The 27,455-nt window shown below is 40.5% G+C and overlaps 1 protein-coding gene across 1 annotated transcript in view; it reads left to right on the top strand.

Annotated features, from left to right (window-relative positions):
* The window catches only part of ENTPD2 (ectonucleoside triphosphate diphosphohydrolase 2), an 82,205-nt gene extending 54,982 nt beyond the window's left edge, over positions 1-27,223 (top strand). Inside the window, exons 4-9 of the mRNA XM_089675060.1 lie at positions 1,625-1,784; positions 3,245-3,472; positions 11,676-11,945; positions 18,229-18,348; positions 22,476-22,613; positions 25,259-27,223. Coding sequence (XP_089531186.1) covers positions 1,625-1,784; positions 3,245-3,472; positions 11,676-11,945; positions 18,229-18,348; positions 22,476-22,613; positions 25,259-25,462 — 1,120 coding nt within the window. The 3' untranslated portion in view covers positions 25,463-27,223. The remainder of the gene's footprint in view (positions 1-1,624; positions 1,785-3,244; positions 3,473-11,675; positions 11,946-18,228; positions 18,349-22,475; positions 22,614-25,258) is intronic.
* Positions 27,224-27,455: the final 232 nt, after the last annotated feature.

Raw genomic sequence — 27,455 nt, 5'->3', positions numbered from 1 at the left:
TTATCAAGACATTTTGCAGGAAAACGTACGACCATCTGTCTGCCAACTGAAGCTCTGCAGAGGATGAGTGATGCAACAGGACAATGACCCAAAGCATACAAGTAATTCAACAAAACAATGGCTGCAACAGCACAGAATACGCCTTCTGGAGTGGCCCAGTCAGAGTCCTGACCTCAACCCGACTGAAATGCTGTGGCATGACATTAAGAGAGCGATTCACACCAGACATCCCAAGAATATTGCTACACTGAAACCGTTTTGTGAAGAGGAGTGGTCCAAAATTACTCCAGATCGTTGTGTAGGTCTGATCTGCAACTACAGGAAACGTTTGGTTGAGGGTATTGCTGCCAAAGGAGGGTCAACCAGTTATTAAGTCCAAAGGTTCACATACTTTTTCCTCCCTACACTGTGAATGTTTACATGTTATGTGCAATTAAACCATGGCAACATCTAATGTTTGTGTAGTATTATGTTCAGCAGACTATGTTCTTCTATTGTTGTGACTTAGATGACGTTCAGAGCACATTTTATGCCCAATTCATGCAAAACTCCACGTAATCCCAAGGGGTTCACATACTTTTTCTTGCAACTGTATATATTGTACATTCACAATAGTCCCTAACCCTCAAGGGGTGTACAATCTAAATTCCCTAGCCTACATTCATACATACACATACTAGGGCCTCCTAGATTGTAAGCTCCTAGGAGCAGGGCCCTCGAACCCCTTGTGTATCGTACTGTATTGTTGTAGTGTCTCATGTATTGTCCCCCATTGTAATGTACAGCACTGAGCGACCTGTTGGCGCTATATAAATACTGTATAATAATAGGGCCAATTTAGACAGGATCCAATTAACCTACCAGCATGTTTTTGGAGTGTGGGAGAAAACCAGAGTTCCCAGAGGAAACCCATGCAGGCATAGGGAGAATATGCAAACTCCAGGCAGGTGATGCCATGGTTGGGATTTGAACCAACAACCCTAGTACTGCCAGGCAGAAGTGCTAACCATTTAGCCACTGTGCTGCCCATCATATATGCAGTAAATCATGCTTGTTATACTCCCTGTGGAACCTAAGAGGTTAATCCTCTGCATTTTGTAAAAAGGCTGTGTGATCATGATTTATCTAATCCTCCCCCTTCTTCCAGTGTCCTTCTCTTATCTCCTGATAATACATATCATGTCATATCAGTCACTCTACACATACTCAGTTTGGTGTGCATTGCTAGAGAGTGTTTGTTTTTTTCCTTGGGAGAGTGCATGTGATCAGCACAGGGCCAATCAGCACTGTCTAGAAAGAGGTCAGGAGTTCTGCATCCTCCTAGAGCAGAATGAAAACTCCTACAAACTTTGCTCTGTTGGACACTGATAGAAGTCACAAGACTGATCCAACTGCTGATGCGAAAAGGTGTGTATATATAGCAGTTTATATTTACTAAATTAATTGCATTTCCATGTTCTGTGTACTGTGGGAGACCAGATATAGTGAATGCAGGGTCCTGGGTTTAGTAACACTTTAAGATAGCCGACATGTTACTTTTAAGCTGTGATATTAGAAAACCACAGAAACGGTGAAAGTATAGTAAACCAAATGGTACAAATAACGGACTTCTTTCTGCCAACAGCTGGACTGATTCCAAGGCCTCTGATGCTGTTCTGGAGGCTGTCAGCACCACATTGAAGTCCTACCCTTTTGATTTTCGAGGGGCAAAGATCTTGTCCGGCCAGGATGAAGGTGTCTTTGGCTGGGTGACCGCCAACTATCTGCTGGAAAACTTCATCAAGGTACAAAGGTCTTGACATTTTAAATGTCCTTCTGCCCATTGCTAATATTTTAGAACTGGGTGGAACGCAGTGGACCAAGTTAGCCATGTTCCTGACAACCGGATACCATGTAATTTTTGCCTAGCCTTTAGGTTACACTAGGCTTTGTAATGGTACTAACACAAACTAATAATGGTTTTCAATGTGCTTTTTGCATGCTTCATGGACTAATTTCAATAATAGGCCTACTGCAAGGGCTTATCGCCAGTTCTGTTTGGCCTTTTCTATGTAGTAAAGACAGCACTTTTTATTATGGGTAAGGTTTTGTGATCTGATTGTTTAGACTAATCAGATTATTAAGATGTCCATTGAAAGTTGTTGGGTGTGCCTTGTGAAAAGCTCTTCATTGTGCGGTCTACAGTCCATAGCCTCCAGCCCTAGTTGGCATCTTGATGTGGAAAAGGCTGGATCAGGTCTATTCTATAGATCTATCATAGGTTGTGGTTGGACACACAAAGAATTGGCATTCATGAAAGCATTTGTTTCTCAATGGGACATGAATAGAGATGAGACACCTGGACAAGTTCCTGGTCTCTGTGCCAAGGTGTCAACAGATGGGAGCAGGTGAGCACAAGCAGGACGTGTTCAGCTTAAAACTCCGAAGAGGTCTAGCTATGATATCTCATTACCACGCAGTGCTTATTTCAGAGGATAATAGAACATATGCCATTGTAAAGCTTACTTGGCTTCTGATATGCTTGCACTGGCATATTTTCATGATCGTAGGTTTCGAAAATTTGATCTGTCTGTATGTGACCATGCTCTCATCATTCCTGCTGAATGACTGACTGATTTGGCAAAAGCCATTTGCAGGATAAGCTACTTACTAAGTATACATTTAGTAGATGCCTACTGACCAAGCACTGACCATACACTAGCACCAAGATAAGACCAGCAGTAAATCACAGTTGGGAAACACAGCAATAAATAAAATATGGCTGCCAACATGCAAGTACATAACTTAAAAAAATCATAGAAGTAAGGTTTTTGAAACCTTAACACATATTCTCATCTTTTTGTTCTTCTCGTTGCTCCATATCCTAACCAGGAATATTCTTATGACCAGAATGGTTGTGCTTGCTGGAAAAGCTGTTACCATAAACAAAGATGGTTAGATCATTCGTGAACATTTTGTTTCCTACGGCAGGTAGTCATGTGATCCAATGCCTAGGCATTTTACAATAATTACTTAAAAATGCCTAGTCCATGATTGTGTCTACGTATTCTTGTTCCCTTTTTTTAGGGAAATTCCCGAACATTTGTGTTTACTGGGCAGCTCTGGTGGGTCACTGAATAAATCTGATCATGGATTTCATTTGATTGAATTTGGTATTTAAGGTTTCTTGGTAAAAGAAATTAAATTAAAATTAATTTTTTTGTCTTCTGATAATTCACTTGTTTATGATGTATTTGTTCTGCAGTATAGCTGGATTGGGAAATGGTTCCAACCTAGGAAGGGTACTCTGGGAGCTATGGATCTTGGTGGGGCTTCAACACAAATTACATTTGAGACTGCAGACAAGATTGACAACCCAGAGACTGAGGTGAATCTGCGGCTCTATGGACAATCCTATCGTGTGTATACACACAGCTTTCTGTGTTATGGGAGAGACCAGGTGCTGAAGAGAGTCCTGTCCAAAGTATTAAAGGTATGCTGATATAGATATATTTTTTTTTTCTGAATGAAGAATAGGTCAATGGACCTTTGTTAATTCTTACGTTTCAGGGTAACTTTTCTTGTGTTTTTTTTAAAGTAATGTGTTTTATGTTTTTCGAAAATTCTATTCACAAATACACATTTACATGACAAAGGATTCCAAGAGCATTATGGGTTACTCAAAGACCAAGCACGGCAGGTATGATGTCTTTCATTAAAACCTTGAGATGAATTCCTGGTCTGAATCATTTAAACCTCAGTCTGAACTATGTTATAAGGGAGAAGACACTGCTCTGTGTTTGTGTAATTTAATGAATTGACTGTGTATAGATTGTGAGCTCTGTAAACAGACTTTTGTCGATGGACTTTTGTTCACATCAGATGGGTTTGGCAATTGAATACAAATCTTTGGGAATGCAAAATCCGTTTTAAGCAAGTTAAATGCAGGTCAGAAGGATGTCAAATACATCCCAATCTGGTGCCATTGACAGGGGCACTAATAGTCTACCTTCTAGATGAAAAGAAGACACCATAATAACATACTGTACCATATTTACATGACTTAATATTTTATATATACATTTTAGAGCATTTATGCAAAGCAATCCTTTCCTATTGTCTTTTTAAGCTCACTTTTCTAGCCTAGGGTTAACCTGTACAACAAGGTATGGGATGTTTTTACTCTAGAGCCTGGAAATGGCTCCTCTATTTGGAGCTGGAACTATTGCCCAACTGCAGCAGACATAAAATTGTAATGGAGCTGTACTCTGGAGCCTAAAATTTTGCAGCTGATCTTTTCACTGCTATTTCACATAACTTCCACAACTAGAAAACATAGAGCACTTCCAACCCTACTGTACAGCTGCAGCAATGGGGTGTTGCTGTTGGTCAATTCAACAGTTAGGGTTCATGCACACTGATTTATTGTAAACGCTGATTTTTTTTTTTCAGTCCTCATGCACACTGGATGTTTTGAGTACACTGGTAACATTAGCTGTGTAAAGTCACGTTTAAAACGTGAGTTTTTTTAGCGTTTTTGCATTAGCATTTAGCAGTGTTTTTTGCTTTTTTTCCTTTTTTTTTTTTTTTTTTAAAAATTGGGTTGTTTTGGTCAAAAAAAGCCCAAAAATGCTGGTTTGCGGTATTTTGCCCCGTTTTTCAGTGTTGGAGCGTTTTTTACAGCTATAAAACTCCTCTATAAGCCCACTAGTCCTGGGTTTTTTTTTTTCCAGCAAAAAAATGTCCCAGCCAAAAAACATTGATTTATAGTCTGTGTGCATTAACACATAGGATAACATGCTGGAGGGTTTACTAGCTGTAGAAAAAAACCACCCAAAAACGCTGGTTTGCGGCGTTTTACCGCACTTTGCCCAGTTTTTCAGCGTTGAAGTATTTTTACAGCTATAAAACTCCCCTAGAAACCCACTAGTCCTGGGTTTTTTTCCAGCCAAAAAACGTCCCAACCAAAAAACATTGATTACAGTCTGTGTGTGCATGGACACATAGGATAACGTACTGGGGGGTTTACTAGCTGTAGAAGAAAAACCACCCAAAAACGCTGGTTTGCGACGTTTTACCATGCTCTGCCCCGTTTTTCAGTGTTGAAGCGTTTTACACCTAAAAAAAAAAACTCTTCTATAAGCCCACTAGTCCTGGATTTTTTTTCCAGCCAAAAAACGTCCCAGCCAAAAAACATTGATTATAGTCTGTGTGCATGATCACATAGGATAACATGCTGGGGGGTTTACTAGCTGTAGAAAAAAAACGCTGGTTTGCGGTGTTTTACCACGCTTTTCCCTGTTTCTCAGCGTTTGGAGTGTTTTTACAGCTAAAAAAACTCCTCTAGAAACCCACTAGTCCTGGGGGGTTTTTTTAACCAAAAAACTTCCCAGCCAAAAAACGTTGATTACAGTCTATGTGTGATTGGACACATAGGATAACATGCTGGGGGGTTTACTAGCTGTAGAAAAAAACATCAAAAGCCAAAAACAGCCGCTGTAAAAACGTCCAGTGTGCATGAGGACTTAACAGAAAAAAGTCAGCATTAGAGACCAACTCAAGCCACGTTTTTCAAATGCATTTAGACGCATTCAGGCGCTAATTATTTTATTAATTTATTTTGACCATTGAAATGAATAAATGCGCCTAGGGCTCTAACACATCTAAATGCGTTTTAGGCCTGTTTGGCATTTTCTATGCTCTATAGCTCCTTTTTATTGAGGGGAGTTCAGGGGCTTAGGCAAAACGAAAATGCCAAAATACCCAAAAATGTTCATTTAAGAGTAGCAGTGTGCATGAATCCTTAGAGTTTTGAGAAAAACAAGGGTAGTTGAAAGATTTAGAACTTGTGTAGTGAAAAAAAAATCTAATAATAGCAGATGAGCGTGCTCATCTAAAGGCATGATGTGTTGTCATCCTGTCACATGTCTCTTGTGGGGACCAAAAGTGGTTGTGCTGACACATTATGCAGGCATGGTCCGCGGTTGTCAGTCAGGAAGCTGGTTCAGCCATGTGCCATGATGCTGGAGCGAGTTGATGTAGACACAAAGTAGATGAAAAGCAACTGAGCAGATCTGCAGCTACTAAGACTAAAACACAAAATGGCAGTTGCATGACACAGCATGCTTTAGCTATTTAGTTGGGGTTTAGATCTATGTAGCACTACCACCTTAGGAGTTGCTGAATTATTTTCGGGCTCCCTGTGGCTCTGGACCCCTCTCTGAAAGCCCAGCCCCTGCTGACATAACTGGAATAAATCACCACCAAAAAAGTAAACTCACACACTGAAGTAAACTAATAGGAGGTTTATAGTAAACTTCAATACGACTTTGTTACACAGCAGAAACAGAAGTGGCACGTGTAAAATCAGTTGTTACTTGTGTCAATTTGAACTAAGAAAAGAAAACACTTAACACAGAATATCAGTTAGTATCAGCAGGCCTGGTTTTCAGAAACTAGCCCAATACCTTCAACCTGAGGTGGTCTTACAGACCCCAGTGAGCAGCAAGAACTATCACTTTGGGTCCTCAGGACCTGATGGCAAGGGGATAGCCTGAAACGAGGAAAAGAGCTCTTTACCCCAAAACAACCAATGTTCTTTAAAGGCAGCGAAGAGTCTTCTGCATGCGTGATGGGGACCAGTTGGTGCACAGTGAGAATTGTGAATTATGGTTCTCTGAGGAACAATGCAATAAAGAGAGGGAAGAACAGCACTCCCCCTGCTAGCAGCAATTTACAGGTGTTGCTTTAGATTCACTAGTGATTAGTGCTTTAAAAGGAACAAGTGGCACTGGTAAAAGTGATAATTGGCTCAGGGCAACTCTTCTCTGGACTGCAAGACATTTGGCACAATAGGAAAAGGCCTCCTAAGTAGGGTGGATTGATGATGATGGTGTAACAGCAGTCGTTCAGCCTGTGTACTGACTGTCCTATCGGCTCTCATGATATGTCTGTGGTCAGACAATAGTGGCTAAAAGAACTAGGCCACAACTTCTAATAACTATGTTCAATGTCCCCAACTGTGTGCAGGAAAATGGCAAAGGTGGAGCTGGTGTCAGTGTTCCCTGTGCTTAATAATGCTTGGGACTCTCTCACTCGAGGGATAGCGTCTGGCGAGTCCTGACGGTCTTTCTCTCTCCTCTGATAAGGCCTCCATACACTCTCTGGTCCCACCGGCAGCGTTCCGTCCGGTCCCCTGCTAGCAGGTTAGCCCTCTCCATGATGTGGCAAGGCCAGCGATCAGCAGACCTCTTTCCTTCCTTCCTTTCTTTCTTTTTCTTTCCTTTTTTCCTTTTCTTTCCTTTTTTCCTTTTCTTTCTCTTTCTTTCTTTCCTTTTTTCCTTTTTTCTTTCTCTTTCTTTCCTTTTTTCCTTTTCTTTCTCTTTCTTTCCTTTTTTCCTTTTTCTTTCTCTTTCTTTCCTTTTTTCCTTTTCTTTCTTTTTCTTTCCTTTTTTCCTTTTTTTCCTTTTCTTTCTTTTTCTTTCCTTTTTCCTTTTCTGTCTTTTTCTTTCCTTTTTTCCTTTTCTTTCTCTTTCTTTCCTTTTCTTTCTCTTTCTTTCTCTTTCTTTCCTTTTTTCCTTTTCTTTCTCTTTCTTTCCTTTTTCCTTTTCTTTCTTTTTCTTTCCTTTTTCCTTTTCTTTCTCTTTCTTTCCTTTTTTCCTTTTTCTTTCTCTTTCTTTCCTTTTTTCCTTTTTCTTTCTCTTTCTTTCCTTTTTTCCTTTTCTTTCTCTTTCTTTCCTTTTTTTCCTTTTCTTTCTCTTTCTTTCCTTTTTTTCCTTTTCTTTCTCTTTCTTTCCTTTTTTTCCTTTTCTTTCTCTTTCTTTCCTTTTTTTCCTTTTCTTTCTCTTTCTTTCCTTTTTTTCCTTTTTCTTTCTCTTTCTTTCCTTTTTTTCCTTTTTCTTTCTCTTTCTTTCCTTTTTTTCCTTTTCTTTCTCTTTCTTTCCTTTTTTTCCTTTTTCTTTCTCTTTCTTTCCTTTTTTTCCCTTTTCTTTCTCTTTCTTTCCTTTTTTTCCTTTTCTTTCTCTTTCTTTCCTTTTTTTCCTTTTCTTTCTCTTTCTTTCCTTTCCTTTCTTTTCTCCCATTTCTTCCTATAGATGGTAGAGCGTTGATTGGAAAATAAAGAAAAGTAACAGACTCTCCCAACCACACAAGCAAGGTGGATGGAGGAATCCTGTCCTCTGTGCTATTGTATTCTGACAGTGGGAACACCTCCATTTGTCAGAAAACACTGATCAGTGCTGCAGTCAGCTGATCAAATAAAAATTTTCAAACATTCCTGTTTGACAGAACTTGATAATTAAATCTGGTTCTGTTGAGCGCAAACAGCCATAGATGGATCAAAATTTCCATCTATGGCCAGCTTAAATCTCCCTAGCAGGGACGCAGCAATAAAACCTGATTGGGGTTCTAATTGACCAACACTTGTCTTTAAATACACTCTGCGTACATTACTTATTTTGAATACTCCACTTTTGAGCCACACTTTCAAATGGTGTCATGCAGTTCTACTAACTATATACACAAAACATTCCGAAATCCTTTTTTCTGAAAGATTATTAAACATTCTAATGAAATAATGAGTTGTCACAATGAAAGCCTTCTGATGCTTATATTGCAGTGCCATCTAGTGGCAAAATATAAACAACAAAATTTGTACAATTGCAAGTGTATATATAATGGTCTTAAAGCGCTTCTTCAGATATCTTTTGAAAAATTAAGTCAGAAGCTATAAAAAAAACTGTAGCTGCTGCCTAAATACACTCACCTGTCCCAGGATGCAGTACTGTCCTCACCCAACCGGTTTCTTCAGCGAGCGTCGGTCCCTGGCACCAGCATACTAACTGTGGGCAGCCGGCTGTAAAAGTGATACTAAACCTAAAAAAAAGAAAAAAAAAAAACTTTTTTTACCTTAATGCATTGCTTGCAACTTTTAGGGTCCCTGTGCTCCCCCTTCCATGTGTGAAGGGGAAGAGGGGAGAAGAGATTGTGTCTCTGTGTGAAGAGTAAGCGAGAGATTCAGCCGTGCACAGCAACAAACCACAGCAGAAGCCATTGGCTCTTGCTTCTGTCAATCAAGTGTGGTGAAGAAAAAGTGGGGGGCGAGGCTAAGTCCTGCTGTGAGTGTCTATGGAGCGTGGATCTGTAGACACACAGGTTGGGAGCGGGCACGCAGCGTTTGTGTGCCCCCATAGCAAGCGGTTTGCTATGGGGACAAAGAAGAGGAGCCAGGATTGCTGGCAGGAGACCCAAGAAGAATTTTTTTTTTTTTTTTTTTTTTTTTTAATTTCTGTAACACTTGAAAGCTTGTGGCTTCACATCTAGCTAAATGGTCCCACAGCTTTCTGGGATCTGTGATGTGTCCCAGAAAGAGGGGAACCGAACTTCTGCTCCGATCACCACGGCAATCCGGCCAGAAGTGGCAGCAGGTACCTGTCAAAACCAGGTATCTGCTTTGCTGCCCCCCCCAAAAAAAAAAATTATGCACCAAATGTGGAGGCCGGGGGCAGAACCGGAACTGGGGGAAATTCTAAATTATACTAGTATAAAGTTGGAAGTTGGCTTAAAGCAGAATGAACATTTTATATGAAAATTCTTTGTACATTTGATGACTGGATGAATGCCAGGATTGCTGGCAGGGGACCCGAGAAGAAGAGGATCAGGGCCACTCTGTGCAATCCGACCAGAAGTGGCAGCAAGTAGCTGTCAAAACCAGGTATCTGCTTTGCCTTTTCCTCCCCCCAAAAAAAATAATTATTCTGCGCCAAATGTTTAGGGCGGGGGCAGAAGCGGAACTGGGGGAAGTTCTGCTTGAAGCCAACTTCCAACTTTATACTAGTAGAATTTAGAACGAACATTTTATATTAAATATATGGGGAAAGGAACGAGTGCTGGATCTGACAGATTCAAGCCGCTAGCATAAAGGTAAACCTCGTATACCCTCTTCATCAAAAGTCAAATACAGCAAAAAGTTGCAGCGCTTGAGTATATAATAAAGGGAATTACCATATATATAGCAGAAATAAAAAGAAAAAAACATTCATTTTATGACATGCACCAGGTCCAACGTTCATAAATTAATGTAAACAATGGTCAGGTAAATAATAAAGATTCATTCCACTAATCAAAGTGCCTATAGTGATAGGGATGTTAGAGTCATAAGTTTTGGGGGTGTATCCAAGTGACAAGCAAATCCGTGACTTCCGTGATAGGAGAATAGCTGTAAAATGCACTAACCAGATAGCGCAAGTAAACGCGCATTGGAGTATAATGACCTACTCCTGGTCACAGCCAAATGGTCCTCAGCGTAAAGCCCTCAGGAACACCAGTGCACCACTCTTGCCGTCTCCTACCACCAGGGGGAGTGCGCCTCTTTACAGTATCACGAAATAGCCTTCTATCCTCTAATCGCCAGGATTGGTGTGCTTTCATATCAGGAGATCATCTCAGGGACTCGGCAATAAGACACAAAAGAAAGAAATCTTGATAGTGTAGTATTTTTATTCAAAGGTAAAAGCAAGTAGCACACTTACATGGTAATGTCCAAAAAAGCTGATTCACAGAATCCAAAAAGATGGCCGACAGTCAAATGCATGAACCAAGTGGATAATACGTGGTATGAGAGGTGTCCTTATCCCGAATGCGTTTCGTGGCCATGGCACATTATCCCACGTATTATCCACTTGGTTCATGCATCTGACTGTCAGCCATCTTTTTGGATTCTGTGAATCCAAAAAGGATTCACAGAATCCTTTTTTGGACATTACCATGTAAGTGTGCTACTTGCTTTTACCTTTTGAATAAAAATACTACACTATCAAGATTTCTTTCTTTTGGGTCTTATTGCCGAGTCCCTGAGATGATCTCCTGATATGAAAGCACACCAATCCTGGCGATAGAGGATATAAGGCTATTTCGTGATACTGTAAAGAGGCGCACTCCCCCTGGTGGTAGGAGACGGCAAGAGTGGTGCACTGGTGTTCCTGAGGGCTTTACGCTGAGGACCATTTGGTTGTGACCAGGAGTAGGTCATTATACTCCAATGCGCGTTTACTTGCGCTATCTGGTTAGTGCATTTTACAGCTATTCTCCTATCACGGAAGTCACGGATTTGCTTGTCACTTGGATACACCCCCAAAACTTATGACTCTAACATCCCTATCACTATAGGCACTTTGATTAGTGGAATGAATCTTTATTATTTACCTGACCATTGTTTACATTAATTTATGAACGTTGGACCTGGTGCATGTCATAAAATGAATGTTTTTTTTCTTTTTATTTTATATTAAAATTCTTTGTACATTTGATGTTGCTTGCTTTTAACAATTGAAATTGAATGTAATTTCCTGAACAAAAACAACAAATACTGTTAGAAATGTATTTGTTGAAGAAATATTTCTATCTGCTTCTTTGAATTTTCTTGTCACGAATGTCAATTTACCTAACTGATGATCAGAAAATCAAATATTCTTCAAATATTTTTCTAAATTCTATTTGTGTATAGTCAGCTCCTATTTACCATTGAAAAGTGAATGATTTGTGTGCCTATTTGCCAAGGTATTGTAGTGTAGAAAAGTCAATACTATGTGAAATACAATGCTTCCTGGAGCAAAGTTATTGCGTACTGCAGTATATGTAATAAATAAGTGTACATCTTTTTAATTTCTCATTGCATATGTTTTCTATTTTAAATCTAGGAACAGTCTTACTCATTAAATATCCAACATCCATGCTGGCCCAAAGGTTTTACCAAACCAGTAAAATTCGGAGATGTTTTTGAGTCCCCGTGCACATCCAGCGAGAAGCCGGCAAACTATGACCCCTCAGTGGAGATGACTATTTCCGGCAGTGGAGATGCTGACCAGTGCAGGCAGCAAGTGAACAAACTCTTCCAATTCAGCGACTGTCCATACTCCTCCTGCTCCTTTGATAAAATCTTCCAGCCGAGAGTGACAGGAAAATTTATAGTACGTTTTTAACAAGCCATGTTTCACCTGTATATAAGTTTACAACATTTGTTTTCTTTCTGTGTTCATCCTCCCTTTCTGTACACGACCTACAGCGTGAACTGAAAAGCACTCTTGACAGCAGAACAGATGTCCCCATTGGAAGATCTTCTTTTTTTCTTTTTTTTCTCCATTTTCCTGTTTTGGTGACATCTGAAAAATTTTGAATTTGCGATTAGTATACAGTTACCTCTCTGACCCGGTGCCATTGTCACCGTGGTAGAAAGTAATATTGCATCTCCTAAATGGGGTCAAAGAGAGACCGGTGTTCTATTATTTTCCTGATCTATCCAAAACTAGAAAAAAAATTGTAGCGTAGAGTTACAGCATTGACCTACTCAAAGTTGGGCTGCACCTTTGATTTGAACCAGCAGGTGATAAGTGTTCAGAATCTTATTGCAAGGAATGTGGTACTGCATTGTATGTGCATTAACGATGTGATCATTCGCCACAGCGCTACCTTGCCCTGTGTTTATTTATCTTTATGGCTATGACCATACTTTCATGATATTGTTGCTTATTATAGAAAGATCTGTAACCACAATTTATAAGTCCGATGATGAGCTGTTCTGCTGGTTTTCATACCCTCCCTGCTCATACAGACCAGTCATGCCCTTTGCACTCCTTGCACTTCTGAGATGCCCTCGGCATTCTTCTCCTGCACATTCTTACATGTCATATCCTTCACATTTCTGCCTCCGCACATACTGCCCGCTGTCATACCCTCTGTGCTGCTCTCTTGCATATACCTCCCTCTGCACTCCTCTCCTACACATACTGCCCGCTCTCATACCCTCTGCACTCCTCTTCTCCATATACAACTCACTGTCATACCCTCTGCACTTTTCTCCTACACATACCACCCACTCATACCTGCTGCACGTTTCTCCTACACATACTGCCCGCTGTCATACCCTCTGCACTTTTCTCCTACACATACCACCCACTCATACCTGCTGCAATTTTCTTCTACACATACTGCCCGCTGTCATACGCGCTGCAATTTTTTCTCCTCCACTTACCGCCCGCTGTCATACCCTCTGCACTTTTCTCCTACACATACTGCCCGCTGTCATACCCACTGCAGTTTTTTATCCTACACATACCGCCCGCTCTCAAACACTCAGCACTCCTCTTCTCCATATACAATTCACTGTCATACCCTCTGCACTTTTCTCCTACACTTACTGCCCGCTGTCATACCCTCTGCACTTTTCTCCTACACATACCACCCACTCATACCCTCTGCACTTTTCTCCAACACATACTGCCCAATATCATACCCACTGCACTTTTCTCCTACACATACTGCCCGATGTCATACCCGCTGCACTTTTCTCCTACACATACTGCTCACTGTCATACCCGCTGCAATTTTTTCTTCTGCATTTACCGCCTGCTGTCATACTCGCTGCAATTTTTTCTCCTGCACATATCGCCTGCTGTCATACCCGCTGCAATTTTTTCTCCTGCACATACCGCCTGCTGTCATACCCGCTGCAATTTTTTCTCCTGCACTTACCGACCGCTGTCATACCCGCTGCAAATTTTTCTCCTACACATACTGCCCGCTGTCATAACCGCTGCAATTTTTCTCCTACACATACTGCCCACTGTCATAACCGCTGCAATTTTTCTCCTGCACATATTGCCCACTGTCATACCCTCTGCAACTTTCTCTTACATATACTGTCTGCTTTCATACCCACTGCACTCTTCTCCTTCACATACTGCCGATGTCATATCCTTTGTACTCTTCTCTGGCACATGACTTCCTCTGTTTTACTCTCACTCCTGTCTTGCACATACTGTCCACTTTCACGTCCTCCATACATGTCGCAGAAGACAGTGAGCAGAGAGGTAGATGCATTTTATTGTGGAAGAGACCTTTCATGTCTTTTCTGCAATAAAGAACCTGCCTGCTCACAGTTTTTGACCGCAGGACTTTTAAAGTAGATCTATAGACAAAACTTTTTTTTTCATTTTGGATAGAGCAAGGGAGGGTTATAACCTCTGTCAAACTTCCCTTCACTTCCTTACCCATAGCCAAACAAGAAGTGAGAGGAAATCCCTACAAATTAAGGGAATTCTTTGGACTCCCAGGTCACCAGAACTAGTGTCCCCTTTGCAAGATTTCCATTCTATTACTTTTCTGGGAACAAAAGAAAAATAGAAAAGCAAAGTTTGGAATTTTCTTTTACTTTCACTTACAATGATAATGGTAAACAGGACAAATCAAGAGGGTGAATCTCCATAACAGGGGCACAGACAGAAATAAAAAGGTCAGGGGTTTTAATGCCTCTCCACTCTATCCAAAACTTAAAAAAAATGCCTTTAGTTATACTTTAGGTTCTATCTGATGCTTACTTGTCTGTTTCTGTGCCTGGATAAATATTGAGATCTGTTTGATCTACCTGTTAGAGATTAGGAAAACTATACATGAAAGGATAATTTCCCAAATGAGCTTTATGCAAATAGAATTAACTCTGATCTCAAGCCAAGGTCTTGTGATCATGGCTAACAGCTATACCCATTCATTACCGAGGTATACACTCACCAACACTAAAATGTCTGATATGCCTGTCTGTGGGCAGGAAAATATCCCATATGTTCAAATGGTACTCCCTTTCCTCAGCTCCTCCACCTGTTCTCCACAGCACAATGCCCATGTGTGAGCACCTTGCTCCCTCCAGCCATGCCTACCACATTCCTATTCAATGGAGGCCCACTATGGGCAGCTCTGTTGGTCACTGTAGACTCCCATTGCATGGATACAATATAGGACTGACCACTCCCTGACACGTTCTGGAGGGGGCATCACCACAAGTGCTGCCCCCCAAACCTCCCCTATCCTTCCCACGCAGTGTCACACGACAGGCTGAGGCATGGGGCCCAGGTGTGGACAGGAGGGGTGGCTGTATCCCCCCCCATCAGTGGTCTGCAAGTACTACCTCTGTACTCCTGTCCTGCACATATTGCTGCTGTCATACCCTCTGTACTCCTCTCTGACATACTGTGTATACTACTCTCATACACTCTGCACTCCTCTCCGACATACCGTATACTACTCTCATACACTCTGCACTCCTCTCCGACATACCGTATACTACTCTCATACACTCTGCACTCCTCTCCGACATACCGTATACTACTCTCATACACTCTGCACTCCTCTCCGACATACCGTATACTACTCTCGTACACTCTGCACTCCTCTCCAACATACCGTATACTACTCTGATACACTCTGCACTCCTCTCTGACATACCATATACTACTCTCATACACTCTGCACTCCTCTCCGACATACCGTATACTACTCTCATACACTCTGCACTCCTCTCCAACATACCGTATACTACTCTGATACACTCTGCACTCCTCTCTGACATACCATATACTACTCTCATACACTCTGCACTAATCTTCTGCACATATTGCTACTGTTATACACCTTGCAAATATTGCTTCTGTCCAGGGACGGACTGACCATTTAGGCATTCAGGCACTGCCTGAGGGCCTGGGGTCAGTAGGGGGTCCCATGAGATGCTCCTGGTACATTTCATAGTCTTTTTTTGGTTGTGGTTTGAGTGTGGGCGATTTTCCTATTGCCCGGGGGCCCCATGAGTTGTCAGTCCGCACCTGCTCCTGACATACCCTCTGCACTTCTCTCCTGCACATAATGCATGCTATGATTTCAATCCTATAATTCTCTAGCATACCTATAGTGCCCCCCTCCTCCCATTTCTTTAGCATTGTTTGTTATAACCCCAACCATTCCGGTTCTGAAACTAGCACAACAAAAATGATAATATTATACTATACTCCCGCAGTATGTGCTTTATTGCATTTGCTGTCTGCCCTGCTAAGACTCTGTCACCTGATTGTCACTGGAACAGAGAAAGAAGTCACGTCTTCTTCTATTCTGGTGACAACAGATTCTCTATAGAAAGCAGTCCTTTAATTTGACTTTTAAATGGCTGATTTGATTAAAAAGGATCAGAAAATTTTACAATTGGACCAATATTTTTGTTTAGGAGAAACAAACACAGGTGAAGCGCTCACAACAGAGAAGCCACTCAACACCAAACCTGGAGTCCAACAGGTGCTCTGGCTCAACAACGTCCTCCAACCGTTACATGTGATGGAAATGTAGAGAAGAGCAGACCACTCGAAATCCATGTAAACTGCTTTATTTCTACATAGTAAAGAGTAAAAGAACAAATGCGTTTCGGAAAATAGCCTTGATCACAGCAGTGTGAAGGCTATTCACCAAAATGGCTCTTTTACTCTTTACTCTGGGAAAATAAAGCAGCTTACATGGATTTGGAGTTATCTGCTCTTCTCTACATTTCCATTACAATATTTTTGGCTACATTATATGAAAATGATCATAAAACTATCAGATTTGATTGAAAAATGCATAATTTTTTTGAAAGAGCATATTGATAAAGCAAACCTAAACCCTCGCAAAAATATGCTTCATTTTGTAGACCTTGGTAAATGAAATGGTATTGCTTTTATTTTATTACTTTTAGTTATTATTAATAAAAAGAAAAAAAAAAAAAAATATATATATATATATATATATATATATATATATATATATATATATATATATATATATATATATATATATATATTTGGTTTGCATTGCTGGCATGATTTAGTTGGAAGCTGACCCAATTTTGATAAGAGAACATATGCAACTACATATTTGGTTTGATTATTTGTGTTTAGATACACTTTAAAGCTGAACTCCAGGGAAAGTAAAGAGGCTCTCTTGCAGTGACGCTGCCCCTCACTGCAAGGGTTATATACTTGTTCAGGACCAGGGGAGCAAAAAAAAAAAAGTTTTAGCCAATCCTCCACTCTCACATGCTCCTCTGCACTGTAAGACTGTACCTGTCATCCTGTTCTCCCCTATGCTTTGACAGTCTGTCTTGAAGACCAATACATAGCCCATAGCCTTGCACTGTAAGCTGATGCCCAGGAACGGTCTACTGCTGGAATGCTGGCTGTTGTGGGGGCAGAGGATCAGGTAAGTAAAAGCGTTTTTTCTGTCCCCTAGACCTAAACAAACATTTGGGGGGGGGGGGCAGAGGATCTTTATTTTCCCTGGAGTGGGGCACGGCTTCCACCTACTTTCGGTTCCCGTGTTCTTTAGTGAAGCATAGAGCAGCTGGAAAGTATGCTAGAATAAAACGGACACAAAAGGGTTTATTTACTAAATCTGGAAAGTGCAAAATCAGGCTCACTTCTGCACAGAAACCAATCAGCTTGCAGGTTTTATTGCCAGGATTTAATTGAAGAAGCTGATTGGTTTCTATGCAGGAGTGAGCCTGAGTTTGCACTTTCCAGCCTTAGGAAATCAGCCCTCAAATGTCAGTCCAAATCTTATATCTGGGGTATTAAAGTAAACGGGTCAAGGCAGAATTACAAAGGCTGCCTCTACTGACCCCTCTTGAAAATCCTAGATGCTTGGCTGTCATGCTGGGGAACCAATAATGGGGAAATGTTAGGAAAAGTCACTAAGTTCTGGGTAAGTATTAAAGCAGGAGGCCCAGCATAACAGCCAGCAAATTGGCATGTTCAGGAGGAGCGGTCATCAATAGCAGCCTATGTATCTAAGGACAGGTTTTTTTTAAGTAATTTGTAATAATCCAGTAATAAATTGCACCTGATATTGTCCTACTATGGTCACGTTCAGGGGCGGACTGACCATTCAGGCACTCAGGCACTGCCCGAGGGCCCGGGGACAGTAGGGGGCCCCATGAAATGCCCCTGGTACTTTTTTTTTTTTTTTTTTTTTTTGGGTGTGCTTTGAGTGTGGGCAAGGACACAGGGGCCCCATGATCCCCTATTGCCTGGGCGCCCCATAAGTTGTCAGTCCGCCCCTGGTCACGTTACAGAGACAACTCAAAGCAAGCAGATGGACCTTAATTTTGAGTATTTTTCTAAGCCTTTCCAGCTATTTTTTTTTTACTTTCCTTCAGCTGCTACTCGTGGGAACTGGCATTTACTGGAAACAATGCTCCTAGGCCAACATTTTGCCATATGTTTATTATATAAGTCCCACGTGCAACTTGTTACCAAGCAGTGCTAGCTCAGATGGCTGTTGTCATGGAAATAACTCTAGGCCAGGCTTTGGGCCTTTACAGCCTATTATCAAGACAAAATAATAAAAGAAATGTACTAATGTATGCGGTGAAAGGACTCGCTCATTATTTTATTATGTTTTCAGGCATTTGCAGCATTTTATTACACCATCGACTACATCAAATCTGTGATGAAGATGCCAGTCAGTTCTCTGGAGGACCTGCTTACCGCCACGGATGCCATCTGCTCCTCCACTTATATCGATGTGAGTCATGACAAGCTGGAATATGCCAGTATTATATTTTAACAATCTCATGTTCATCAGTCGGTCAGCTTTATTGTTACCATGCATCATGAAATTTGCTCTACATCAATTAGTCATAGGTAGCTCAAGCGGATTAATCCACACAATAAACAGAGGCAGATGTCCTTAGGCGCTGAGCATACACATGTTAATATTTTAATAGCAATATACAGATGATACAAGCCAAGTACTTTTCTTTCATTTGAGTGCGTCCTTGTTGAGTATCCTTTCAAATATCTATATACTACCTAGATCACATGCAAGCAGCTATATTTGAAGAGCAAGACCACCAGCAAAAAATATCTTTCACATTTCTGGGGTGGTGCTTGCGCCATTGCCAGGTTCTCATAGAAGTCAGAGGAAAATGGCCATGGCTGATGACTTTTCAGCCACGCTATTCCTTTCACTAGCTTGTTCTTTCACCAGTTCTTTGTAGTTTCCACTAGAGGGGAGCATGATCCTGTATTTTTGTTTTTTTTTTCCAAAGCATCTACTAGAACAGTGGTTTTCAACCTCAACCCTCCAGTACCCCCAACAGGTCCTCTTTTCAGGATTTCCTTCACCTTGCACTTGTGCTTTAAATCAGGGGACTCCAAACTGTGGGCCGCGGGCCAGTTGTGGCCCTTTGCTTGCATTTATCCAGCCCTTGGGGCACTTTTCCTTCCACTGATATGAAGCACTATTCTTCTCACTGACACAGACGATGGGGCGCTATTCTTCCCACTGACACCGAGGACGGGGGCGCTATTCTTCCCACTGACACCGAGGACGGGGGCGCTATTCTTCCCACTGACACCGACGACGGGGGCGCTATTCTTCCCACTGACCCCGACAATGGGGCGCTATTCTTCCCACTGACACCGACAACGGGGCGCTGTTCCTGACACTGAGGACGGGGCGCTGTTCCTGACACTGAGGACGGGGCGCTGTTCCTCCCACTGACCCCGACGGCTGGACGCTGTTCCTCCCACTGACCCCGACGGCTGGACGCTGTTCCTCCCACTGACACCAGAATTTGGGAACTAATTACCCCACTGACACCAACGATAGGGCACTGTTCCTCCACTAGCCACCAAGCCTAGGGTATTGTTTACTCCCACTGCTGCCAGGGCATTTTCTACTCCCACTGGCCACAATCCAGCCCCCCTAAAGTTTGAAGGGCAGTAAACTGGCCCTTTGTTTCAAAAGTTTGGAGACCCCTGCTTTAAATCAATATCCTTTTGGCTTGGCATTTGCGACCGTTATTTTATCTAAGGAAAATTATTATTATTAATATACCGGGTTTATATAGCGCCAACAGTTTGCACAGCACTTTACAATGTAAAGGGAGACAATACAATTACAATACAGTTCAATACAAGCGGTATAGTAGGGTCCTGCTCATGGAGCTTACAATCTAAACCGAGGGAGAGGTGATACAAAAGGTAATAGCTGCAGCATATGATGTGATGGAGGTGACTCAAGTGCAGTTCTTAGGTGGAGGTGGGGTAGGCTTCCCAGAATAAATGAGTTTTCAAGGATCGCCTAAAGTCCAACAAGATGGGAGCTGACCAGACATACTGGGGTAGGGGGTTCCAGAGGCTGAGAGAGGTTCTGGAAAAGTCCTGGAGGCGATCGTGGGTGGAGGTAATGAGGGAGCTAGAGAGCAAGATGTTTTGGGAGGAGAGGATAGTTTGGGTGATATTTGCAGATGAGGTTGGTGATGTTGCTAGAGGCAAAGTTGTGGATGACTTTGTGTGTGAATGGTATTGAAAATACTAACCACAACGTACAGCGTGCGGCCTGACCTCACCCTTCACCCAGACTCTCTCCTTATTGGCTCACTGGCTGTGATTGACAGTAGCGGGAGCCAATGACTCCTGCTGCTATCTCAGCCAATGAGGAGGGAAACATCTGGGGAAGCTCTCGTGCACACTGCTGGATCGAAAGGGGGCTCAGGTAAGTATTAGGTGGGGCTGGGAGGGGCTGATGCACACAGAAGGTTTTTTTGTTTTGTTTTTGTTTTTTTTACCTTCATGCATATACTTCATGAAGGTGCAAAAACCTTGAGCCTTTAGAACCACTTTAGGACTGTGAATATGGTTCAGGAGAGCAGAATTTTTAAACAGAATACTAAGATCAAGAATATGGGGCATGACCTTGCATACTACTTATTTACAATTTCTGAAGGAGCAGGGTAGAAATTGGTCTTATTAAATCTTAGCCATCTTGCCCCAAGAACCGATCTTGGCAGACTGCAAGTTTTCTATGTAAACGGAAAATAAAAATGGTGTTGCACTATCTCTTTAAACAAATTCCATATTACTGAAATGTGGAACCTGTATTTATCAAAACAATTCATATTCCCTGTGTTACAAATCATATAAATGTTCAACAGTGTGTATCATCAACCAAACCTAAAAAAAGTGATTACATAAAACCGTCTGCATTCCTAACATATCCAGTGAAATTCCATAGTTAAAAAACTGTCTGGCGTTGTGATGACATTAGAGCTAAACTTTTCGCTGATGCGTTTCATCATGAGGATGTCATCAGGGGTCGGTGATTGTGAATGAATTGTTTTGATATTTATGTTACACACTTCAGTTTTATGGAATTTGTTTAAATACCTTTTTATTCTTCTTTTTTTTTTTTTTTTTTTCTTTTTCTTTTTTTTTTATTAATTTTGATAACTTTGAGTGCAGCTTTTTCTCTTTTTTTAGATTTGCATACCTTTTTAATTCAAGTCTAGTTTTGCCCTAAGCACAGAGTTTTACGTGTCTGAATTCTAATGTAAAACAACCATTAATAAACTAAAAAAGGTTTGAAACCTGGGTTTTGGAGGTTGAATAACTTCACATTAAAAACAGCTAGAGAGGTCAGGGATAGCTTGTTAAGAATAGTCCATAATCCGGTCAGATATTATTATTATTATACAGGATTTATATAGCGCCAGCAGTTTACGCAGTGCTTTACAATATAACAGGAGACAATACAGCAACAATACAGTTCAGTACAAGAGGGTTAGGACGGCCTGATCCTGGGAGCTTACAATCTAAGAGGGAGGTAGAGATGCACTTTAAAGCAGAACTTCAGCCACAGACATCTTTACAAATTCATAGTGGGGGAAAAAGTTACTTTCTGTGAGTCTTGTTTAGTGTTTGATTCATTCATTTATGCCACCATATAATACAGCTAGTGTTTGTCCTTCCAATATTGCAACTTTGAGAGATGTGGCTCTCACACCATGAAGGGATCTTGTCATCTATCCACCCTTTTCCTCTGCCCTTGTCCATTCACAGAACGCCTTGTATTCTAGGCACATGCAAAGTCCAGGCACAGGTAAACTGTATATGAACAGAATACAAGGCATTTTCTGAATGGACAAGGGAAGAGGAGGGCAGATTAACAACAAACAAGGTTCTTCTTTGTTAATTCCAAAGCTCCTTAAATTCATACAGTGAACCTGTGCTCAAACTATGCACCATAGCAGTAAATCCTTTCAAGTACACTGCCTATCATGGAATGAAAACAAATGTAAGTTCTCAATGGAGAAAAAATACAATTTGTGTTGTGAATGGTCAAACTATATGAAAAAATGAACACAACAAAGCTGCCATTTTTGTCATTTCAATTTGAATTTCCAGCAAGCAATTTAAAATAAAAAAATGAGTAAACACAACTCCTTTTTGAAAGCGTATTTTTTGGCAGGCTTGTACATCATCAACCCTAAAAAACAATCATTTTACAATGTGTATTAAGCTTACAAGCTTGACAAACGTATTTCAAAGCAACCTACTTGATGGTGTTTGGATCAATGGGTTCCATTCTTCAATCTTTTCTAGGTGTGTACGGTAAGGCAGCACCTATGACTCTATTTGTACTGCTGGTTTTTTTTTTTTTTGGTTTTTTTTTTCTATTCATAATTGTTGCATTTTCAGCTTCCAGTCATGCTTTGTGTAGCAGAATGCACCATCAGTTTACCTAGTTTTGGAGGTTGCTGCCCAACTAGGTGTGTGTCAATAAGCCTTATTAGGATCAGAACTTCTCTTGTGCTGCACTGCGTCTATATAGTTATGTTTATTACTTTCCCCTCTCTTTTTCTATAGCTGTCCAGCAAGAGTCCTCCATTTCAACAGAAACATCTCAGTGGATACTGTGCCACCGCTAATTTCATCTACCTGTTAACTAGTAAAGGCTACAAATTTGATAATGGCACTTTCCCCGACATCACTTTTCAGAAGAAGGTAAAAAAATCTCAACACTATACTTGACCTTTTTTTTTTTTTTTTTTCCCTTTCTCATTTTAATCCGATTTGTTATCTTGATATAAACCCGTGTTCAATCTAAAGCTACTCATTTTACCAGGAGACATTCCCATTCACACTTTGTAGCATGACGTGGGAACTCACCCATACATGCAATGTTGTGTTTTTGGCATAGGGCAGCTATTCATTTGAATGACCTGCCCTACTTGGAACAAATGTGGCAAAGAAGGTCATCCACCTTTTTTAAGCTTTCAATGTTTGTTGCACATTTTTTGCAAACTTTCGCGGTTTTAAAAAAATAAAAAATACCTAAACTTAAGCGGTAAGTTAATGGGTGCAAACAAATATTTCATAGGTATGCCTACAAATTTATGGTAGCTTAATACTGAATTTTCCAAACATTTTTACGCGTTTTTGATGCGTTCCAGTTCATTTTTTTTCTCCTATCTTTTTCTTCAACTCAATAGGAACGTGCGTTCTGGTGCGCTTTTGGTGTTTTTAATGTGTTCCCGTACAGTTGAGTTAAAAAAAAATGCAGCATGTTCTACTTTTTTTCTTTTTTTTTTTTCTGAAACTGGAATGAACTGGAACTGACCGCACTGGTGTGAACCATGCCATTGGAAACCATGTAATCTACTATCAATTCGTTTTTGATGCAGAAAAAAATGCACTGGACTGCATGTGGTGTGAACTGGCCCCAACCAATCAGATTATAGTTTAATTAGTCTCCCGCAATGGCTGTATCTCATACAGACCCTCCCAATAACTATTCTTTGGGTCTCAAGTCATTAAAAGATGGATTTATTAACTTTTTGTAGGCATATAAATCTAAAAAGGTATTGTACAGAGTCTTGGCCTTCATAAAGAAACAAGGGGACTTGAAGCAAGATATGGTTGACCTCTCTCTACAATCCTTGCCCTGACAACAGTCCACACTCCCACCAGTGATTATATTCCATCCACTCTTAGGGACCACATTATTTATTTGTTCCAAATCTGGGTGCATCTCAAACTCACAGCTTCACCCTCCTGCTTTAACCCCAATGATTGGTTCCCTGGCTTTCCCTCCTGGCTCCTCTGATCCTCAATTTAAACCATTTATCAGTACCAGCCAGTTTAAGCTAAGGAATTTATTTCCAGTGGAGAATGTAAGTCCATTCCCGAAATGCAGACAAGGCTTGACCCCTACTTCTTTATTGAAATATTGGCAGGCCTAACAAATTAGGCACTCCCTATCTACTGTTAAACCAGGGAGAGTAAATATGAGTTTGTTCACCCTTATTTATTATTACAGGTACGTGTATAGCGCCTTTAATTTAAACATTGCTATATAATATAAAATATTTGTACATTCACATCAATCCCTGCCCTCAAGGTGCTGACCTTTTTATTGGACAGTGAATTTCTGTGGTCAATGATATAAAATGTATAGAGGATCTCACGGTATCTTTGAAATGCAAAGAGGATTCGTTTCATAATATGCTTTTTTGCCATGATTTTCAATTCACGCAGAAATATCATTCCTGTCTTCTCCCAATGTATGTGACATCTAAAGCTACACTATCCACTCCAGGCCAACATTTCTCCAAATGGTGGGGAGACCACAGCCTCAGTTTCCTTATTTATCCCCCCCTCCCAACCCCCATCCTAGTTATTGCAAAAAATGCATATAAGGGCTAAATGTGCTTTTGCTTCCTGTAAGTATGCATTCTGATCAGACTCTATTTTGTAATTGTCTACAAAGTTTGAGATGTGGAGACTACTATGTGGAAATGCATATATATTCTATTGTAATTGTGCTTCAGAAACTTGTCTTTTCATGGTGCATAAGCATTGTGTTATTTTGCGAAAAGACTTAAAATAATAAATGGATTATAGTTGCATTCGATGGGAACACTCAAACAGTAAACATGAATTACTAAAATTTGGCCATCAAATAGAACAGAAGTCTAGCCCTTTTGCTAGCCTTTATGCAGCCCTCGAGACACTATTCCTGATGCAAGGCACTACATTGGCACCAACATTGGGGGATATCAATGATGGAGCACTATTCCTTTCACTGACACCAACATTGGGGGATACAAATGATGGAGCACTATTCTTTCTACTGACACCAACATTGAGGGATACCAATGATGGGGCACTATTCCTTCCACTAATACCAATGATGGGACACTACTCATCCTCCTTCTGACCACCCTGCGGCCATGTTTAATCTCATTATTGCTGGGCCCGGGACATTTTCTACCACTACTGGCCACAATCCAGCCCCCGTATAGTCTGCAGTACAGTAGATTGCCTGTTTGATAAGTTTGGGACCCCCGATAAACATAAGTTTTGATAGTCTATAACTATATTATGGTATTAAACAATATAATAATAAAGACCATTTCACGAAGACCTGGAGTTACAAGGTCCTAGATGGTCAAAAAATGAAATTCACAGTGAACATGTTTGCCTATAACACTCGAGAACCTTTCCTGTGTGCATCAGCCTTGTACAATGTGTTTTCAGTATGAAGTGAAAGATTCTCTTTAATATTTCATCTGTTTATTTCAAAATATCTTGCTATAGTGCTTACAGATTAAGATAATCCTCACCGTTCTTTTCAATGTTCTTTCCAGGCTGGTGACACTTCCATTGGTTGGGCCCTCGGGTACATGCTGAACCTTACCAACATGATCCCAGCTGAGGAGACCTCTGTTCTCAAAGCTACTGACTTCAGTTCATGGGCCGCTCTCATTTTCCTCTTTGTAGTCATCATTTTAATTGCTCTCATCGTCCTATTCAGCACATGCAGGTCAAGTAAACAACAGCAAACCATCTGATGGGAGGATGAAAATTCTGGTTCTTGTTATTGTTGCTCTGCAAGACAAAAAAAAATCCTGCCTTCTTGTGGGTGTCCTCAGTCTCCACTGCTGAGGCCTTACCAACTCGCCTGATAAAGATCTGAAAAACTTATGTCGCTGTTCAGACAATGGAAATCCTGAGGGTTACAGAAGATGATTTTTGGATCTTTAGCTTGCATTTTCAGTTGACTTGCTATTCATGTAAAACACACAGTAAGCTATTGGGTTTTTAGCTAGTCAGCAATATGAGAACATTTTTCAGAATAATACCTTTTGTGTATATAGATCTATTTACTGCTCAGCTATGAATATTAGACTTTTGAAGACTTGAACCATATGGCTGCCACTGGGTGATGAACCACTGTTTGTATCATGTTAACAATATAGCTGTAAATGCTAGGTATACTTATTTCACACTTTGTTTTTCATTGTGTAAATATCAAGAGGTAAATGTATAAACTAGACAACTTATTTTAGCTCCTATAAATTACCTAAAGGTAAACCTAAAGAAATCTGACAAAAGTTAAAGTAATTTGTTGAAATAAGAATTTAAAAAATAGCCAGAAATAAATGCCCCCAGGCTATCTCTAAAATCTTTCTTCCCTCTAAAGAAGAGCATTCCATCTTATCATTCTAACCTACTGCAGCCAACTAAAAATCCTTTACAAAATCAGACTTTTTTTAAAGTCAGCATTTTGTATAGGGCTAGTCACACAAAAATTCGATTCATGGGTTCTTTGGGGATAGAGCACCATTTTATGGAATGGGACACAAAGAATATCCAAGTGATTACCTTTATTCAGAAGTTCTATTTTTTCCCCAAGGGGACAGCAGTGGCATATGGGGTGATGGTAAGTTTTGGAAACCAAGTGTGCCTGCTATAAAAACAGCAGAAGAGAGAGGGGGTAATTTGATCATAGTCTCCAGGGCTATCATCCTTATTCTTGCTTTTTCACTTCATGATTCACTGATCTGCAACAGCTAAGCATGTTATTCATTCAGACTAGCTGCATGTTTGTCAGGTGCTGTGGCCTGTAGCAGCCAATCAGACTCCAGCTGCCATGTTCCTTTTGGAGATTAGAAATTGAATCTAACACCTGAAAGGTTTATACTGGAAAAGCTGTGTGTTTCCATTGCCCTTTTAGGCATATCTCATAGAATAGAAACAAATTCCCCTATTTTATACTCTTAAAGGCCTGTGAAGTTTGGGTGTTTTCAACCACTGCTAAATACCAACCGTTGCAACTGGAAAATGAGATGCGAGGAAAATCTTGCAATGGATTATGTGATCTCTCACATAACTAATGAAATGACTAATGAAATAAAACCAAGTTGTGTATAAATTCAAAGTTCACTAGATTTTTTTTATGTTTTTTTTTAAATTGTTACTCTAATTGTCTGAATGCCTTTTGATTGTGTTCCATAATCCCACCCAACATCAGGCTGACAGTGGGAGTGCCCGCACTCTGAGCCATTTGGACTCTACTGTCCTTCCTAGCTGCCTTCCTGTTTGAAGGAGAGGAGGCAGTTGAGAAGATCTTGAGTTCCACTTGAATAATGCGAAACAAAAAGCCATGATGGATAGTAATGCATTGCAACCAATGAGAAAGACGTGAGGTTTGCTTTCTTTTAGCAGGCGGCAAATAGTAGATCTATTCCATGTATTCAGATGTCCCCAACAGTGATCTTAAACTGTGACGTGTAAAAGTTCAATAAAATGTGTTTTTTTGTTTGTTTTAATTTTGGTTGATTGTTATTTATTTTTTTTCAATAAAAGTCTAAAAAAAAACAAAAACAAAACTTTGAGAGGATAGAATTAAAACGTTAAAAGCTCTGTTAGACATGAATATTTTTTGCAATTTGAATTTGATGTGAAATGTATACATTTTCTAAATAGTGTAGATATTTATTTCTCGTTAAACCAGCCTTTCTCAGTCAATTTACTCCAAGTGAACCCTTGAAAAAATTTCAG

The sequence above is a fragment of the Staurois parvus genome, unplaced genomic scaffold (assembly GCF_062004578.1).
Source record: "Staurois parvus isolate SC_StPar_1 unplaced genomic scaffold, SC_StPar_1.0 ptg000154l, whole genome shotgun sequence".
Classification (NCBI taxonomy): Eukaryota; Metazoa; Chordata; class Amphibia; order Anura; family Ranidae; genus Staurois; species Staurois parvus.
This window is presented reverse-complemented; position numbering and strand designations above follow the sequence as displayed.